General features: G+C 35.6%; 1 protein-coding gene across 2 annotated transcripts in view; it reads left to right on the forward strand.

Annotated features, from left to right (window-relative positions):
* Positions 1–19237, forward strand: part of PHKA1 (phosphorylase kinase regulatory subunit alpha 1) — a 115775-nt gene that overhangs the window by 93149 nt on the left and 3389 nt on the right. For both annotated transcript variants that reach the window (XM_081278186.1, XM_081278187.1), the window contains 3 exons: positions 6622–6792; positions 9155–9208; positions 18710–18910. In XM_081278186.1, coding sequence (XP_081134312.1) covers positions 6622–6792; positions 9155–9208; positions 18710–18910 — 426 coding nt within the window. The remainder of the gene's footprint in view (positions 1–6621; positions 6793–9154; positions 9209–18709; positions 18911–19237) is intronic.

The raw sequence follows: 19237 nt of genomic DNA on the forward strand, positions 1-19237 counted from the left end.
AAATGTAACTATGTAATATGCTATCATTGATTGTAGTCATGATGGTGTACAGTACATCTCTGTTAATTCATTCAATTGTATAAATGAAAATTTTATGCCTATTGAATAGCAAGTTCCTATTTTCCCCACCACCTGGCAACCGTCATACTACTCTCTGCTTCTATGAGTCTGGCTATTTTAGATAGTTTATGTAACTAAAATCATACAGTATTTGTCCTTTTTGTGGATATCTTATTTGATTTAGCATAGTGTCCTCTTTATACTGTAAGATGTTCTTTTTTATAAGGCTAACATATAACACATATTTCCACCATTCATCTGTGATAGACATTTAGATATTTTTTTATATCTTGGCTATGTGAATAATGAATGCTACATTGCACATAGGAATACAAGTATATTTTCTTTTTTTAATATTTATTTTTCAGTTTTCAGCGGACACAACATCTTTGTTTGTATGTGGTGCTGAGGATCGAACCCAGGCCGCACGCATGCCAGGCGAGCGCGCTACCACTTGAGCCACATCCCCAGCCCTACAAGTATATTTTCAAGATCCTAATTTCAGGCTGGGGATGTGACTCAGTGGTTGAGTGCTTTCCTGGTATGTATAAGGCCCTGGGTTTGATCCCCAGCACTGCCAAAATATTTTTTAAAAAGATTCTAATTTCAGTTCTTTTGGATAAATACCCAGAAGTAGAATTAGAGTTCTATTTTTAATTTTTTTGAGGAATTTCAATACTCTTTTCCATAGTGGCTCACAATTGTATACAGAGTTCCAGTTTATTCACATTCACACCAATATTTGTAATCTTTTCTCTTATAAAAAATATCCACCCTAGGGGCTGGGATTATGGCTCAGTGGTAGAATGCTTGCCTAGCATGTGTGAAGCACTGGGTTCAATTCTCAGCACAACATACAAATAAATAAATAAAATAAATTCATCAACAACAAGTAAAAAAAAGTTTTAAAAAATGTGCATCGTAAATAAGCCTTTTTAGAAAATTTGTTGTATTTAAGTATACATAACAGTAGAATGCATTTTGACATATCATACATAAATGGAGTATAACTTCTCATTCTTCTAGTTGTACACAATGAAGAGTTACACCAGTCGTGTAATCATATATGCACATAGGGTAATAATGTCCAATTCATTCTACCATCCTTCCTACTCCCATACCCCCTCCCCTCTCTGTAGTCCCCTCTGCCTAATCCAAAGTACCTCTGTTCTTCCCTAGCCCCCCCCACACCCTTATTGTGAATTAGCATCCACATATCAGAGAAAACATTCTGCCTTGTTTTGGGGGGATTGGCTTATTTCACTTAGCAGGGTATTCTCCAGTGCTATCCATTTACTGGCAAATGCCACAATTTCATTCTTCTTTAAGGCTGAATAATATTCACAGTTTCTTCCATTCATCTGTTGAATGGCACCTCTGTTGGTTCCATAGTTTAGCTATAGTGAATTGATCTGCTGTAAACATTGATGTGGCTGTGTCACTGTAGTATGCTGATTTTAAGTCCTTTGGGTATAACCAAGGAGTGGGATAATTGGGTCAAATGGTGGTTCCATTCCAAGTTTTCTGAGGAATCTCCATACTTCTTTCCATAGTGGTTGCACCAGTTTGCAGTCCCACCAGCAATGTATGATGATGATGTTGAATAAAAGTGGTGAAAGAGGACATCCTTGTTTTATTCCAGTTCTCAGAGGGAATGCTTTCTTTTTTTCTCCATTTAGAATGATGTTGACCTTAGATTTAGCATAGATAGCTTTTACAATGTATGAGTGTATCTTAGTCCCCACATCATTCCCAACATTTATTGTTGCATTTATTATTCCCCACATCCTTCCCAACATTTATTCTTGATAATTGCGTTCTGACTTGAGTGAGGTGGAATTTCAGTGTAGTTTTGATCTGCATTTTTCTAATATGTAGAGATAGTGAACATTTTTTCATATATTTGTGGATTGATTGTATTTTTTTCTCTGTGAAGTGTCTGTTCAGTTCCTTAGCCAACTTATTGATTAGATTAATTGGTTTTTGGTGTTGAGTTTTTACAGATCCTGGAGATTAATGCTCTCTGAGGTGCATGTGATAATGATTTTTCTCCAATTCCTAGGCTTTTTCATGTTATTGATTGTCTTGTTTGCTGAGAAGAAGCTTTTTAGTTTGATTCTATCCCATTTATTGATTCTTGATTTTACTTCTTGTGCTTTAGGAGTCTTGTTAAGAAGTCACTTCCTAAGCTGACATGGAGATTTGGGCCTACTTTTTCTTTTATTAGTCGCAGGGTCTGTGTTCTAGTGCTTAAGTCTTTGATCCACTTTGAATTGAGTTTTGTGCAGGGTGAGAGATAGGGGTTTAATTTCATTTTGATGCATATGATTTCCAGTTTTCCCAGAACCATTTGTTGAAGAGGATATCTTTTCTCCAGTATATGTTTATGGTTCCTTTTTCTAGTATGAGATAACTCTATGTATCTGGGTTTGTCTCTGTATCTTCTATTCTGTACCATTGGTCTATGTGTCTGTTTTGGTGCCAATACCATATTGTTTTTGTTACTATGGCTCTTTAGAATAATTTAAAGTCTGGTATTGTGATGCCTCATACTTCATTCTTCTTGCTAAGGATTGCTTTGGCTATTCTGGGTCTCCTATTTTTCCAAATGAATTTCATGATTGCTCTTTCTATTTCTATGTAGAATGTCATTGAGATTTTAATAGGAATTACATTAAATCTGTATAATGCTTTTGGTAGTATGGATATTTTGACAATGTTAATTCTGCCTATCCAAGAGCATGGGCAATCTTTCCATCTTCTAAGGTCTTCTTCAATTTCTTTCTTTAGTGTTCTATAGTTTTCATTGTAGAGGTCTTTCACCTCTTTTGTTAGGTTGATTCCCAAGTATTTTATTTTTTGAGGCTATTGTGAATGGGGTGGTTTTTCTAATTTCTCTTCCAGTGGATTCATCACTGATGTATAGGAACACATTTGATTTGTGGGTGTTAATTTTATATCCTGCTATGTTGATGAATTCATTTATTAGTTCTAGAAGTTTTCTGGTGGAATTTTTTGGATCTTCTAAATATAGAATCATGTTGTAAGCAAATAGTGATAGTTTGAGTTCTTTTTTTCCGTTTATATCCCTTTAACTTCTTTCTTCTCTCTAATTGCTCTGGCTAGAGTTTCAAGGATGGTGTTGAATAAAAGTGGTGAAAGAGGACATCCTTGTTTTATTCCAGTTCTCAGAGGGAATACTTTCTTTTTTTCTCCATTTAGAATGATGTTGACCTTAGATTTAGCATAGATAGCTTTTACAATGTTGAGGTATGTTCCTACTCTCCCTAGTTTGCCTAGTGTTTTGAACACGAAGGGGTGGATTGTGGGTTGATTTGCATTTCCATGATAATAAGTGATGTTTAGCACCTTTTTATCATTTAAAAACTAAATTTACAATTTAGTTCTTTAAATTTCTTATTTATTTTATTATTCTTTTTAGTTACATAAATATTAGGATTCATTTTGACATAATTATAAAAACATGGAATATAATTTTCTCTATTTCAGTCCCTGGTACTTTCCCTTTTCCTCCCCTCCTCTTCTCTCCCCCATTCTCTTCCCTCTACTCTAATGATTTTTCTGTGTTGGGTATCTTTTGATATACCTGTGGACCATTTACATATATTCTTTAATGGAACATCTATTCAAGTAAAATATAATTGATTTTCGTTGATCTGAAATCATCCAACTTTACTGAAATTATTTATTAGTTGTAGTTATATTTAAGGAGTTACTTAGTATTTTCTAGATATAAGATTATGTTATCTGTAAATAGAAATAATGTTACTTCGTTTCTTGCTTAATTGTCCTGTCTAGAACCTCCACTACAATGCTGAATAGTAGTGGTGAGATTTGGCATCCTTATCTTAAGAGGGGAAAGTATCAGTCTTTATGAGTGTTCATTTTCAGAGAATACAAAATGTAACGTTTTGTTAGATTGAGGAAATTCCTTTCTTTTCCTAGTTTGTTAAGTGTTTTTTTTTTTTTTCAGGAAGGCATATCGAATTTTGTCAAATGCTTTTTTTTTTTTTTTTAGAGAGAGTGAGAGAGGAGGAGAGAGAGAGAGAGAATTTTTAATATTTATTTTTTAGTTCTCGGCGGACACAACATCTTTGTTGGTATGTGGTGCTGAGGATCGAACCCGGGCCTCACGCATGCCAGGCGAGCGCGCTACCACTTGAGCCACATCCCCAACCCTGTCAAATGCTTTTTATTCATCTGTTCAGATGGTGTTTTTTGTTAATCTTTAGATATTTTTAAAAACCTTGAACTGATAGAATAAATCCTACTTCATTATAGTGTGCAATCCTTTTAATATATCACAAAACTCAGTTTGCTAGCATTTGTTGAGGTGTTTGTTAGTTTTTTTGCAGTACTGGGGATTGAATACAAGGGTGTTCTACATCCCTGGCTCTTTTTATCTTTTATTTGCTAAGGCTGGCCTCTAACTTGCATTCCTCCTGCCTCATCTCTCTAAATAGCTGGGATCATAGGAGGATACCACCATACCCAGCTTGTTGAAGATTCTTTTATCTATATTTGTAAAGGGTATCAGACTGCAGTTTTCTTTATTTGTGATGTCTTTGGCTGGTTTTGGTATTGGGATAATACTAGTCTCATAGAATTAGTTGGGATGTGTTCCTTCCTCTTTTTTGGAAGTGATTATGAAGAACTGATATTAATAATGAAGTTTCCCTTAGCCATAAAGAATAATGAAATTATGGCATTTGCTGGTAAATGGATAGAAGTGGAGAAGATTGAGCTAAGTGAAATAAGCCAGACTCAGAAAGTCAAGGATTAAATGTTTTCTCTCATATGAAGAAGCTAGACCAAAATAAAGGGGTGAAAAGGCAGGGCTGGGGAGGAAAATCCCATGAAAATAGAAGGGATTTCAATGAAGTAAAGGGGATAAAGAGGGAGGGAGGAGGGATGGGAAAAGGGAGGAACTGCAGAATGAAATTGACCAAATTAAGCTATATACATATATGAATATATAACAATGAATTTAACCTTTCTGAATACCTATAAAGCATCAATTAAAGAAACAATAAACACATAGAAGGAAGACCAGTAGAAATGGCAATGGGGAGGAGGTATGGGAGAGGGGAGAGAAAGAAGAAGTAAAGTACTGAAGAATGAAATGGAATGAATTATATTCCAAGCATGTATGATTATGTCAAAATGAAACCCACTATTATGTATAACTATAATGCATGATTTTAAAATTTCAAATGAAAAAAAAGAACTAGTGCTAAGCCAGACATGGTTGCACATACCTGTAATCCCAGCTGCTTGAGATGCTGAGGCAGGAGAATCAAAAAAAATTCAAAGTTCAAAGCCAGCCTGGGCAGTTTAGCAAGACCCAGTCTCAAAATAAAAATTAAAAGGGCACAGTTATAGCTCAATAACAGAACACTTGCATAGCATTAAAAAATGCCCAGGGTTCAACCCCAGATACTAGGAAGAAAGAAAAAGGACAGGTATTGATTTGTCTTTAAATGTTTTATAGATTAATCAGTGAAGCTATCTGTACTAGGGCTTTTCTTTGTAGGAATTTTTGGTCTTATTAATCTGATCTTGTGAATTTATTCAGATTTTGTTTTTTTTTAAAGCAGTTTAGGTAGTTTGTGTCTTTCTAGGAATTTGTCCATTTCATCTAGGTTATGTGATTAATTGTTAGCACATGGCTGCTATAATATGTTCTTATGATTCTTTTCATTTATGTGAGGTTGGAATTGATGTCCTCTATTTCCTCTTTTTCAGTTCATCTACCTAATGATTTTTCTATTCATTGATATTCTAATAGAAACAAATTTGGATTTCATTATTTTTTCTTTTATTTTTTTATTCTCTACTTCATTTCTTTTCACTTGAATCTTTACTATGTCCTTCCTTCTGCTTTCCTTCTGTTCAATTTTTTTCTGAAGATAGGTTTGGTTATTGATTTGAGATTCTGTTCTTTTTAATACAAGCATTTAAAACATAAATATCTCTTTAAGCACCATTTTAACTATACCACATAAGTTTTTGTATGTTGTGATTTTGTTTTCATTCATCTTCCAATTTTTCTTCTGATTTTTTTCCTTAATACATTGGTTACTCAGGAGTATGTTCTTTAATTTAAATATATTTGTTAATTTCCTGAATTTCTTCCTTTAACTGATTTCTAATTAAATTATATTGTGGTGCTTGGATTTTAATCCTTTTAAATTTACTGAGGCTTGTGTTATGGCTCATAAGAGCAATAAACAAGACAATAGACCAGTTGGAAATTTAAGAGATAACCAGGTAAAGAGATAGCTAACGATGTTCTATTCATCAGTATTTGTAAGGTTCTTCTTTTTTGTAAATAACATCAGATTGTGTTCTAAAAGGATTCTTCAACTACTAACTATATGGATGTCTATTAGCTTCCCTGTTACCTCTTTATCATGGCTACATTACATAATATGTGGCATAAAATTTGGCAGATTTTTTTATTGTTCACTGTGTTGTAATACTTTATCAGAGAAATAGAGATCACTTCTGATTTATGTTTTTTCTTTCTCTTCTTCTAAGTCCCCTGGGACCTGTAATACTCCAAATAGTGGGTCCTTTCCTAGTGCATTTGGTCAGCAGACAACTAGAGATAGTCGTCAAGGTCAATGGCAACGCCGGAGAAGGTTGGATGGAGCCCTGAATAGAGTCCCAGTTGGATTTTATCAAAAAGTTTGGAAAGTTTTACAGAAGGTAAGCATAATACATTGCTGATGTCTCCTTATTTTCCCTCTTGAAATCCTTGGTCTTATTGACTAAGATATGACATAACTATAATGTCACTGTAATTATGTAAATATCATATGTTCAGATGGACAAAACATAAAAGATAAAAATGAAACAGTTGAATTTATACTGTGGCATTATAAAAATTTAGTCTCTTTATATTATTGTTGCAATGATGTTGTTTCTAAAGTAGTTTTTAAAATCATGACTTCTCTGCTTTGGGCTCTAGTAGCATGTTATATGGGACGTTGTGATATATTTGCTGCTAGCCAAATGTTTTAATAATAAAGAGCTCATTTACTTTGTAGCTATGGTGAACTGAAAATGGTATTTACAACTGTGTGTTCTTTTGTAAGTACATATCACTGTGGTAAAACAAATACTGCATCTGGGGAGTTTGTGTAAGGATCGCTTACCTACATTTTTTCTTGAATAAAAACTACTAAACAAATACAAAATTATAAAGATGTTAGTAGTCCAAAGACTCTTGGTGTGATCAATATTTGTTTTTCTTTCAGAGGTCCATTATACCGAAGATATATAGTTGTACATCACACCATTTTGATGGTGACAATTTTAGAAGGCCAGAAAGACTACTATACTAATTCATAGTTTTTATTCAAGTGTCTCAGGTGCCACTTTTTGCTTCATTGCCCTGAAGAATACTTTATCCAGAACTTCAAAACCTTCAGTGGTGTCTTTCTCCTCAACACACTGTTATTTTTCCAGAGACAAGACAAGGTGATTTTTTTTTTTGAAAAGATGAAAGCTGATTCCTCAGATTATTGGCTCTGGCAGTCTCCTTTTCAAAGAATACATAGAACTTGTTCTCTTTCTGCCTTACTCCTTTCACACAGTAATGACAGATATGTATTTTCTCTCTCCAATTATGCGTGGATTATGGCAATTCAACTTAGCAGACATGTATTAGGTACAATTCTGCCCCAGATACCATGTAATAATCATGTAAATTATCTGTCCATTGTCATTGAGTAGTTGAATCTATATGTATCTTAAAAAGCAGCTATGATGCAAGGCAAAAGAAGTTTCTAATAAAGATGCCTAACTACAAGCCTATAAGAATTAGAAAAGAAAGAACACTTAAATAGGGTTGGGGATGTTGGGAATTTTACAGCAAAATCAAAATCTGAACTTGGGATCCCAACACAGGAGGCAAAAGACATATCCTGTTTTTCAGATCCATCCCTTTAAGAATCTGAATGTAACAAAATAATTTTGCATACATGTTTTAAGGGCAACAATTCTCTGTACAAACAGTATTATTTGGTATATGAAATAAAAGATGGATGTGCCTAATGGAGTCAGCAAATCTCTTGGTTTGAAATCTTTTTCTGTGGTTGTTTCATATATGGCATTTTGAATTATCTAGAGACTATAATTGTAAATCATTAATCCCCATTACTTTTTAATAATTAAAATTGATAGTTATAGGTGATAGAAAAGATAAAATATAATTAATATGATATTTATAAAATTATAAAATACATAATAAATGTAATAATTTATATTTATTTAAATATATAATATATTTATTATATGTTATTATATTCATTATGTTTTCTATAACAAATAAAATATAATTAATATAATATAATGATAAATATAATATTTATTGTTAGAAATATAATAATGCATGATAAATATTTATTATATATTTTTATAATATTTGTAAATATTATGGTAATGATATTTTATCTTTAACAGACACTGTTCTATGTGTTCATACAAAAAAAGACAACAATCATTGTCCTTATAGAATTTACATTGTTCTAGAAAGAAACAATAAATAATAAATACAGTAAATGAGTACCTAGAATGTTGAAAGATATAAGTACTATGGAAAAAAGGGCAGGATAAGAGTACTGATGGGGATATAGGATGCCTAACTAGAACACGTAGTAATGTAACCTGTTTGATAAATGCATATCTTAAAGTTTATTCTGCAACCTAAAAATCTTTCTAAAGGTTTCTTTGTGATGGTTCTGGGATGTAGCTTGATATACTCCCAGGTAGTCTCTCAATATTTGGTGGGTAGGGAGGTTGGTAGTGTTTCCCAGAATGCAGATCTTCCCTACCCATCTTGCATCCCTAAGTAGAGGATGAACCTTGGTCTTTTGTAGTCCAGTCCTGAATCTTGGTACCTAGTACTCATGATCCCACAACAAGGCCATGTGGGGCTGCGGGACCTCTTGCTGACCTGTGATCACACAGCAAAAAACCTTGTAACGCACTTAGAAATACAAAGTGTCTTCTTACAGCTTCCCATTTTTTAGCCCATGCCTCATGGCATGTGTTTTCTGTTTTGCAGTGTCATGGACTTTCTGTGGAAGGTTTTGTTCTTCCTTCTTCAACTACTAGAGAGGTAAGATTCTATGAATTTTGCATGTATAATGGTGAAGCATTTCAGTGATTTTGCTGGCTGAAGTATTTTAGTGATCACTTTTCAAAGTAGCAGACCTCTGTCTTTTTATGAGTCATATGAATACAAAAAGCATTTGAAGAAATGAAAGAATTTTTTAAAAAATTGAATAGGAATATTAGAGAATAATTATGTATTATTTTAATTATCTAAGAAAACTTCTCATAATGGTTAACTATTTTAGGCTATAAGAGAGTTGGAGAGGTCAGAAGGGATAGAAATCTAAGAATGAGTGACTTCTCATATACCCCCAGTCTTCTCGTCCCCACCTTTCTCTAATAGGATGCTTGTAGACAATTAGTAGTCTTTTTTTGGGGGGGGGTTATTTATTTTTTTTAATTGGTTGTTCACAACATTACAAAGCTCTTGACATATCATATTTCATACATTAGATTGAAGTGGGTTATGAACCCCCAATTTTATCCCAAATGCAGATTGCAGAATCACGTCGGTTACACATCCACAATTTTACATAATGCCCTATTCGTAATTGTTGTATTCTGCTACCTTTCCTATCCCCTACTATCCCCCCTCCCCTCCCCTCCCATCTTGTCTCTCTACCCCATCTACTGTAATTCATTTCTCTCCTTGTTTATTTTCCCATTCCCCTCACAACCTCTTATATGTAATTTTGTATAGCAATGAGGGTCTCCCTTCATTTCCATGCAATTTCCCTTTTCTCTCCCTTTCCCTCCCATCTCATGTCTCTGTTTAATGTTAATCTTTTCTTCCTGCTCTTCCTCCCTGCTCTGTTCATAGTTGCTCTCATTATATCAAAGAAGACATTTGGTATTTGTTTTTTAGGGATTGGCTAGCTTCACTAAGCATAATCTGCTCTAGTGCCATCCATTTCCCTGCAAATTCTATGATTTTGTCATTTTTTATTGCTGCATAGTACTCCATTGTGTATAGATGCCACATTTTTTTATCCATTCATCTATTGAAGGGCATCTGGGTTAGTTCCACAGTCTAGCTATTGTGAATTGTGCTGCTATGAACATCGATGTGGCAGTATCCCTGTAGCATGCTCTTTTAAGGTCTTCAGGGAATAGTCCGAGAAGGGCAATAGCTGGGTCAAATGGTGGTTCCATTCCCAGCTTTCCCAGGAATCTCCAAACTGCTTTCCAAATTGGCCACACCAATTTGCAGTCCCACCAGCAATGTACAAGTGTACCCTTTTCTCCACATCCTTGCCAGCACTTGTTGTTGTTTGACTTCATAGTGGCTGCCAATCTTACTGGAGTGAGATGGTATCTTAGGGTGGTTTTGATTTGCATTTCTCTGACTGCTAGAGATGGTGAGCATTTTTTCATGTACTTGTTGATTGATTGTATATCCTCCTCTGAGAAGTGTCTGTTCAGGTCCTTGGCCCATTTGTTGATTGGGTTATTTGTTATCTTATTGTCTAATTTTTTGAGTTCTTTGTATACTCTGGATATTAGGGCTCTATCTGAAGTGTGAGGAGTAAAAATTTGTTCCCAGGATGTAGGCTCCCTATTTACCTCTCTTATTGTTTCTCTTGCTGAGAAAAAAACTTTTTAGTTTAAGTAAGTCCCATTTGTTGATTCTTGTTATTAACTCTTGTGCTATGGGTGTCCTATTAAGGAATTTGGAGCCCGACCCCACAATATGTAGATCGGAGCCAACTTTTTCTTCTATCAGACGCAGAGTCTCTGATTTGATATCAAGCTCCTTGATCCATTTTGAGTTGACTTTTGTGCATGGCGAGAGAAAGGGATTCAGTTTCATTTTGTTGCATATGGATTTCCAGTTTTCCCAACACCATTTGTTGAAGATGCTATCCTTCCTCCATTGCATGCTTTTAGCCCCTTTATCAAATATAAGATAGTTGTAACTTTGTGGATTAGTCTCTGTGTCCTCTATTCTGTACCATTGGTCCACCCGCCTGTTTTGGTACCAGTACCATGCAGTTTTTGTCACTATTGCTCTGTAATATAATTTGAAATCTGGTATCACTATACCGCCTGATTCACACTTCCTGTTTAGAATTGCTTTTGCTATTCTGGGTCTTTTATTTTTCCATATGAATTTCATGATTGCTTTATCTATTTCTACAAGAAATGCCGTTGGGATTTTGATTGGCATTGCATTGAACCTATAGAGAACTTTTGGTAATATCGCCATTTTGATGATGTTAGTTCTGCCTATCCATGAACAGGGTATATTTTTCCATCTTCTAAGATCTTCTTCTACTTCTCTCTTTAGGGTTCTGTAGTTTTCATTGTATAAATTTTTCACCTCTTTTGTTAGGTTGATTCCCAAGTATTTTATTTTTTTTTTGAGGATATTGTGAATGGAGTGTTTTTCCTCATTTCCGTTTCAGAAGTTTTGTCGCTGATATACAGAAATGCCTTTGATTTATGTGTGTTGATTTTATATCCTGCCACTTTGCTGAATTCATTTATTAGTTCTAGTAGTTTCTTTGTAGACCCTTTTGGGTCTTCTAGGTATAGAATCATGTCATCTGCAAATAGTGATAATTTAAGTTCTTCTTTTCCTATTTTTATGCCTTTAATTTCTTTCGTCTGTCTAATTGCTCTGGCCAGTGTTTCGAGAACTATATTGAATAGAAGTGGTGATAGAGGGCATCCCTGTCTTGTTCCGGATTTTAGAGGGAATGCCTTTAACTTTTGTCCATTCAGAATGATGCTAGCCTGAGGCTTAGCATAGATAGCTTTTACAATGTCAAGGTAAGTTCCTGTTATCCCTAGTTTTTCTAATGTTTTGAACATAAAGGGATGCTGTACTTTGTCGAATGCTTTCTCTGCATCTATCGAGATGATCATATGGTTCTTATCTTTAAGTCTATTGATGTGGTGAATAACATTTATTGATTTCCGTATATTGAACCATCCTTGCATCCCAGGGATGAATCCTACTTGATCATGGTGCACAATTTTTTTTGATGTGTTTTTGTATTCGATTCGCCAGAATTTTATTGAGGATTTTTGCATCTAGGTTCATTAGAGATATTGGTCTGTAGTTTTCTTTCTTTGAGGTGTCTTTGTCCAGTTTCGGAATCAGGGTGATGTTGGCCTCATAGAATGAATTTGGAAGAGCTCCCTCTTTTTCTATTTCCTGAAATAACTTGAAAAGTAGTGGTATTAGTTCTTCTTTAAAGGTTTTGTAAAACTCCGCTGTATACCCATCCGGTCCTGGGCTTTTCTTGGTTGGAAGTCTTTTGATGGCTTCTTCAATTTCATCCATTGATATTGGTCTGTTCAAATTGTGTGTATCCTCCTGACTCAGTCTGGGCAAATCATATGACTTAAGAAATTTATCAATGTCTTCACTATCTTCTATTTTATTGGAATATAGGTCTTCAAAATAATTTCTAATTGTCTTCTGTATTTCTGTAGCATCTGTTGTGATATTGCCTTTTTCATCCCGTATGTTAGTAATTTGAGTTCTCTCTCTTCTTCTCTTCGTTAGCATGGCTAAAAGTCTGTCGATCTTATTTATTTTTTCGAAGAACCAACTTTTAGTTTTGTTAATTTTTTCAATAGTTTCTTTTGTTTCAATTTCATTGATTTCCGCTCTGATTTTAATTATTTCTTGCCTTCTGCTACATTTGCTGTTGTTTTGCTCTTCCTTTTCTAGGGCTTTGAGATGAAGTGTGAGCTCATTTATTTGTTGGTTTTTTCTTTTTTTGAGGAATGACCACCAGGCGATGAATTTCCCTCTTAAAACTGATTTCATTGTGTCCCATAGATTCCGATATGTTGTGTCTGTATTTTCATTTATCTCTAAGATTTTTTTGATTTCCTCCTTTATGTCTTCTGTAACCCATTGATCATTCAGTAACATATTGTTCATTTTCCATGTGATGTAGGATTTTTCCTTCCTTCTTTTATCATTGATTTCCAGTTTCATTCCATTATGATCAGATAAAATGCAAGGTATTATCTCCACCCCTTTATATATACTGAGGGATGCCCTATGGCATAATATATGGTCTATTTTTGAGAAGGTTCCATGTGTTGCTGAGAAAAAAGTATATCCACTTGATGATGGTTGATATATTCTATATATGTCAGTTAAGTCTAGCTTATTGATTGTGATATTGAGTTCTATAGTTTCTTTATTCAACTTTTGTTTGGAGGATCTGTCCAATGGTGAGAGAGGTGTGTTGAAGTCACCCATAATTATTGTGTTGTGGTCTATTTGATTCTTGAACTTGAGGAGAATTTGTTTTATGAATGTCGCAGCACCATTATTTGGTGCATAAATATTGATAATTGTTATGTCTTGTTGGTGAATGGTTCCTTTTAACAGTATATAATGTCCTTCTTTATCTCTTTTGATTAACTTAGTCTTGAAGTCGATTTTATTCGATATGAGGATGGCCACCCCTGCTTTCTTACGAGGACCGTGTGCATGGTATATTTTTCCCCATCCTTTCACCTTCAGGCTGTGTATGTCTTTTCCAATAAGATGTGTCTCCTGGAGGCATCATATTGTTGGATTTGTTTTTTTAATCCATGATACCAGCCTATGTCGCTTTATTGGAGAGTTTAAGCCATTAACATTCAGAGTTACTATTGATATATGGTTTGTACTTCCATCCATGTTTGATTATTTATCCTTTTTTTAAAAAAAATTAGTTTATTTCTCCATGATTATCTTTCCCCTCGCCCTCTGTCTTTACCGAGGCACTTCCTACTGATGGTTTTGGTTATCGTTTTTCATTTCTTCCTCGTGTAGTGTTTTGCTCAAAATGCTTTGCAATGCTGGTTTTCTGGCTGCAAATTCTTTTAACTTTTGTTTATCATGAAAGATTTTTATTTCGTTGTCATACCTGAAGCTTAATTTTGCTGGATACAGAATTCTTGGTTGGCATCCATTGCCTTTCAGTGTTTGAAATACATTGTTCCATGACCTTCTTGCTTTCAGTGTCTGTGATGAAAAATCCGTTGTTAACCTTATTGGTTTACCCCTGAATGTAATCTGTCTCCTTTCTCTTGTAGCTTTTAATATTTTCTCTTTGTTCTGTATATTGGATATCTTCATAACAATGTGTCTTGGCGTTGGTCTACTGTGATTTTGTGTGCTCGGTGTCCTGTATGCATCTTCAATTTGTATATCTGTTTCCTTTTTTATTTCTGGAAAGTTTTCTGTAATTATTTCATTCAGCAGGTTACTCATTTCCTTGGTTTGAATCTCTGTACTTTCTTCTATCCCGATGACTCGTAAGTTTGGTTTTTTTATGTTATCCCATAACTTTTGGATGTTTTTCTCGTGATTTTTTACCAGCCTTTCTGAGTTGGCTAGACTCTTCAAGATGATATATTTTGTCTTCATTATCTGACGTTCTGGCTTCTACTTGCTCCACTCTGTTAGTGATACTCTCAATTGAGTTTTTAATTTGGTTTATCGTTTCCTTCATTTCTAGAATTATTGTTTGATTATTTTTTATAATCTCTATCTCCTGATAAAGATGCTTAACTTCTTCTTTTATCTGTTTATGTAATTCATTCTCAATGTGTTCTTTCGCTGCTTGAATTTGCTGTCTTATATCCTCTTTAAGGTTCCATTCCATCTGTCTAAGGTGTTCCTTGAGTTCTTCATATGACCATTTTTCTGATGACTCTAGGTCCTCCTGAATATTTAGGCTGTCCTGCATTGTTTGTACTCCTTTTCTTCCTTGCTTTTTGAAGCTGCTCATGTTACTTCTTGTTCTGTTTGACTGATGAGTTACTGTTTACTCCTATAAATTTATTAGATGCTTGGTAGGAAAGGCATTAGAAGGGAAGGGAAGAAGTCACTAAAGAGAATGAGAGTAAGCAGGTAGAATTCAAGGAAGGGGGGAATAATATAATTGAAAATAAATGAAAAGACAAAAGAAGAAAAAAAATAGGAAATAAAAAAAGAAAAAAAATTTTTAAAAATTAATAAAAAAAATTAAAATTAAAATTAGAAGAAAAAAATTTTTAAAAAATTGTAAAAAAATTAAAAAAAACAAGAAACAAAAATGAAAATGAAAGAAAAACCCAAATCAAAAAAAAAAAGAGAAAAGAAAAAAAGAAAAAAAAACTAATAAATGCAGTCTTAGAGTTTGATTAACTTCTCTTCCAGTAGGTGGCGCTGTGCCCACCAGGCCAAGTTTCTCCTGTCAATACGCAGGAACCAATCACTGTGCAGCAGCTCCTCCTCCCAGACTTGGCGAGTCTCCAATCCTGAGTGCCTAGGGCCTCCTCTTGTGTCTAGTCACTTCCCCACTTTTCCTCTAGCCAGGCCCCTCTCACGGGTGCCGCTCACCACAATACTGGCTACACACCAGGTCTGCTGCTCCCGGGAGCCCTGTTTTCATGAACGACTGGGCACACTCTTCCAGTTTGCCATTCCCTCAGACCCTAAGTTTGTAGAGCTTGGGGCTGAGAATCCTCAGTGAATTTTACTTGCCCTCCGGTAGCCACGTCCCCGGTAGCTGGTGCAAGAGACCTCAGCTGTCAGCACTGGTGGGAGCGGTAGTTCCGTGCCGCGGGTTCCACCCACCTCTGATTCCCTCGGTCTGGCTATCGTGCTCACGGGAGAGCTGGGAGGGGCCCTTACGGGAGAGCTGGGAGGGGCCCTTAAGGTTTCCCCGATGTGTGGAGAGGGAAGGCTAGGGGATTACACACCTGTAGCCGCAGGTTTCAATGAAGTTATCTCCTCCGCCGCAGTCTGGTGACGTCAGTTCTCTGCCATGGTGTTATCTCTTGCAAATGGCGACAGTTCGTTTCCCTTTCCCGGGAGACCAATGCAACGGGTGGGTCCTTACTGTCTCTCCCAAGCCCCGTTTCAAACCTGTGGCCAATACCTATGAAGGCTCGGTAGCTATTACCTCCATAGGATGAGAAGGGCTGACCAGTTGTTTCAGCCGGATGGATTAGTGCTGAGTCACAGCTCTTCGTCTGCGGGAAGCAGGCGAACGGGAGCTTGAATTCAGCCGATCCGGGCTCAGTGTGTGTTCTGAGAGGCCCAGACTGTTCGCCCCAGATCCACGTCAGCTCAGCATTGCCTAGTGATCCTGAGCAAACAGATTTAGGTTGTTTACGACTCCCTATGCCTGCACCGCTGAAGAGGTCAGAGACTTGATCTCTCTGCGCCCGCCGCCATGTTGTTATACCACAATTAGTAGTCTTGAGCTCAAAGTGTATGTTGGAGTAACCTGGGCTCCCATCTCCAATTTATGGATTAGAGTCTCCAGGGAGAGATCCTGAGTATATGTATTTTTCTAAATCCATAGAACGATGCTGATATATAACCATAGTTGGAGAATATTGCACTGACCACAGATATACATTATTAAATGCTTTTGTATTTTCTTTTTGTTCAAATCACCAAAAAATTATAAAGAACTTTTATACAAAATCATATTAATTAGCTAGAAATAATCAGTCAGACACTAGGAAATTCTCAAAAACACTGGAGTTATTGCAAACAGCAGCTAGGGACACTGGTACTAAAAATGTAATGCTTCAGGCCTTTACTATTGCCTAAAGGGCTTTGTATAATAAAGAACACCATATTTCCTATTTGCCATTTCTTTGAATTTAAGCAGTATTAAAGTGTTAAAAGTATTATTAATAATACATAGCTGAATAGTACCTTTAAGAGTTTTCAAAGCACTTTCTCATTATTTAATCTTCAACAAAACTACGAAAGATAGCCAAAGAAGGGATGGTCACTCCAAATGTACAAATAAGAAAAATAAATTGGAGAAATTAATAATCCCAGGTCCTGTAACTCATAACTGACCAAGATAGGACTTGCACACAAGTCTTTTTTTTTTCTTTATTGGTTCTTTCTAGTTATACATGATATTAGAATTCATTTTGATGAAATCATAAAAACATGGAATATAATTTGTTCTAATTCAGTTCCTAGTACTTCCCCTTTCTCTCCCCTTCTCTCTCCCCCATTCCTTATCTTCTACTCTACTGATATTTTTACTATTAACTTATAGTTTTGTTTTAAATTAGTTTCTTGTGGATAAACATGGTGGTGAGATTCGCTATGGTATATTCATATATGTACTTGGGAAAGTTGTAGCAGATTCATTTCACTGTCTTTCTTATTACTGCCACTCCTCCCTTCACTTCATCCCCCTTTGTCTACTCCACTGGCCTTCTTCTATTCTTTTTATCTTCCTTCCTCCTTATTTTGGATTAGCTTCCACATATCAGAGAAAACATTTCCACATTTGGCTTTGAGGGACTATCTTATTTCACTTAGCATGACAGTCTCTAGTTCTATCCATTTAACTGGCAAATGTCATAAAATCATTCTGGCTGCGTAATATTCTGTTGTGTTAATATAACACATTTTCTTTATCCATTCATCTATTGAGGGGCACCTAGGTTGGCTCCATTGCTTGGCTATAGTGAATTGTGGTGCTATAAACATTGATGCGGCTGTGTCCTTGTAGTATGCTGATTTTAACTCTTTTGGTTATATACCAGGGAGTGGGTTAGCTGGGTCATATGGTGGTCCCAATCCTAGTTTTTTGAGAAATCTCCATTCTGCTTTCCAGAGTGGTTATACCAATTTGCAGTCCCACCAACAATGTATGAGTGTACCCTTTTCCCCACATCCTTACCACCATTTATTGTTACTTGTATTCTTAATAATTGCCATTCTGACTAGCGTGAGGTGAAATCTCTGTAATTTTAATTTGTATTTTATTGCTAGAGATGTTGAACATTTTTTTCATATATTTGTTGGCCATTTGTATCTCTTCTTTTGATAAGTTCTGTTTGGTTTCTTTGCCTATTTATTGATTTTTTTAGTGTTAAGATTTTTTATTGAACCCAAGTCTTTAGACAGAGACAGGAGTTTAAACTCAGGCATATTGCCTCCCTATATCACAAACTCAGTACAATTTTACCAAAAATTATCCCTGAATCTCCTTCACCTAAAATAATTTTGTACTTCTTGATGCCCACTTCATTCTAACAATATATAGAATGTTCTACATAATTCCAATCATCACATATATGCAGTTTTAAGCTCGACTTTATCCTTTATCCATAATCATCACATTTAAGTGGCTCCATAAAACTCATGACATTTCTAAGCCATGACATGCCATTATTTATACAACCATTTCCATGTTTGTGTTACTTCTAGTTTTACCCTTGTGACTAATGCTGCTATAAACACTCTTGCACATAGAGCTTTTTTCCTCTTTTGAATTATTTTCTTGGGATGAACTCCCAGAAGTAGGATTATGGGTTAGAGGGCATTGACACTTTTATGACTCTCCTTATGCACTGCCAGATTGCCTCCCAAAAAGATTGAACCAATTTACTCACTCCATTACATTAAGGGGGCTGAAGCCATGCTCATGGCTAAAGTGTTTTTACTGCCTTTCAAAGCAGGTGATTGATGGCACCTGAGCAGTGAGAGCCTCGGAAGTAATTTACATTTTCTCTGTCACAGATGACTCCAGGTGAGATTAAATTCTCTGTCCATGTGGAGTCTGTCCTGAATCGTGTACCTCAACCAGAGTATCGCCAGCTTCTGGTTGAAGCCATCCTTGTCCTCACCATGCTAGCAGATATTGAAATTCACAGCATCGGAAGCATCATTGCTGTGGAAAAAATAGTGCATATTGCCAATGACTTGTTCCTTCAAGAACAGGTAGGTAAACTGGTTGTTTTCTCAGAGGAGAATTTTGACGCTAAGCTGACTGCATTCCAAGTTCCTCAGAAAGCCAAGATCACTTGGTTGTGCCTTCTTCCACATAGCTTTTTCCTCGGTTCCCTTCAATGGCTCTGAACTGTGTATGCAAAGGAAATGGGCCGCAGGATGACCTCTGTCTTTGGTCATGTTTCTTTCTTCCTTTCTTTCAAGATTATTTTAAGATTTCCTATTTATTTATTTATTTAATGGTATTGGGTATGGAACCTGGGGCCCCATATGCTAAACAGGTGCTTTACCAATGAGCTACAACCCCAGCCCATTTTA

Source organism: Spermophilus citellus, assembly GCF_964194105.1.
Source record: "Spermophilus citellus genome assembly, chromosome: X".
Classification (NCBI taxonomy): domain Eukaryota; kingdom Metazoa; phylum Chordata; class Mammalia; order Rodentia; family Sciuridae; genus Spermophilus; species Spermophilus citellus.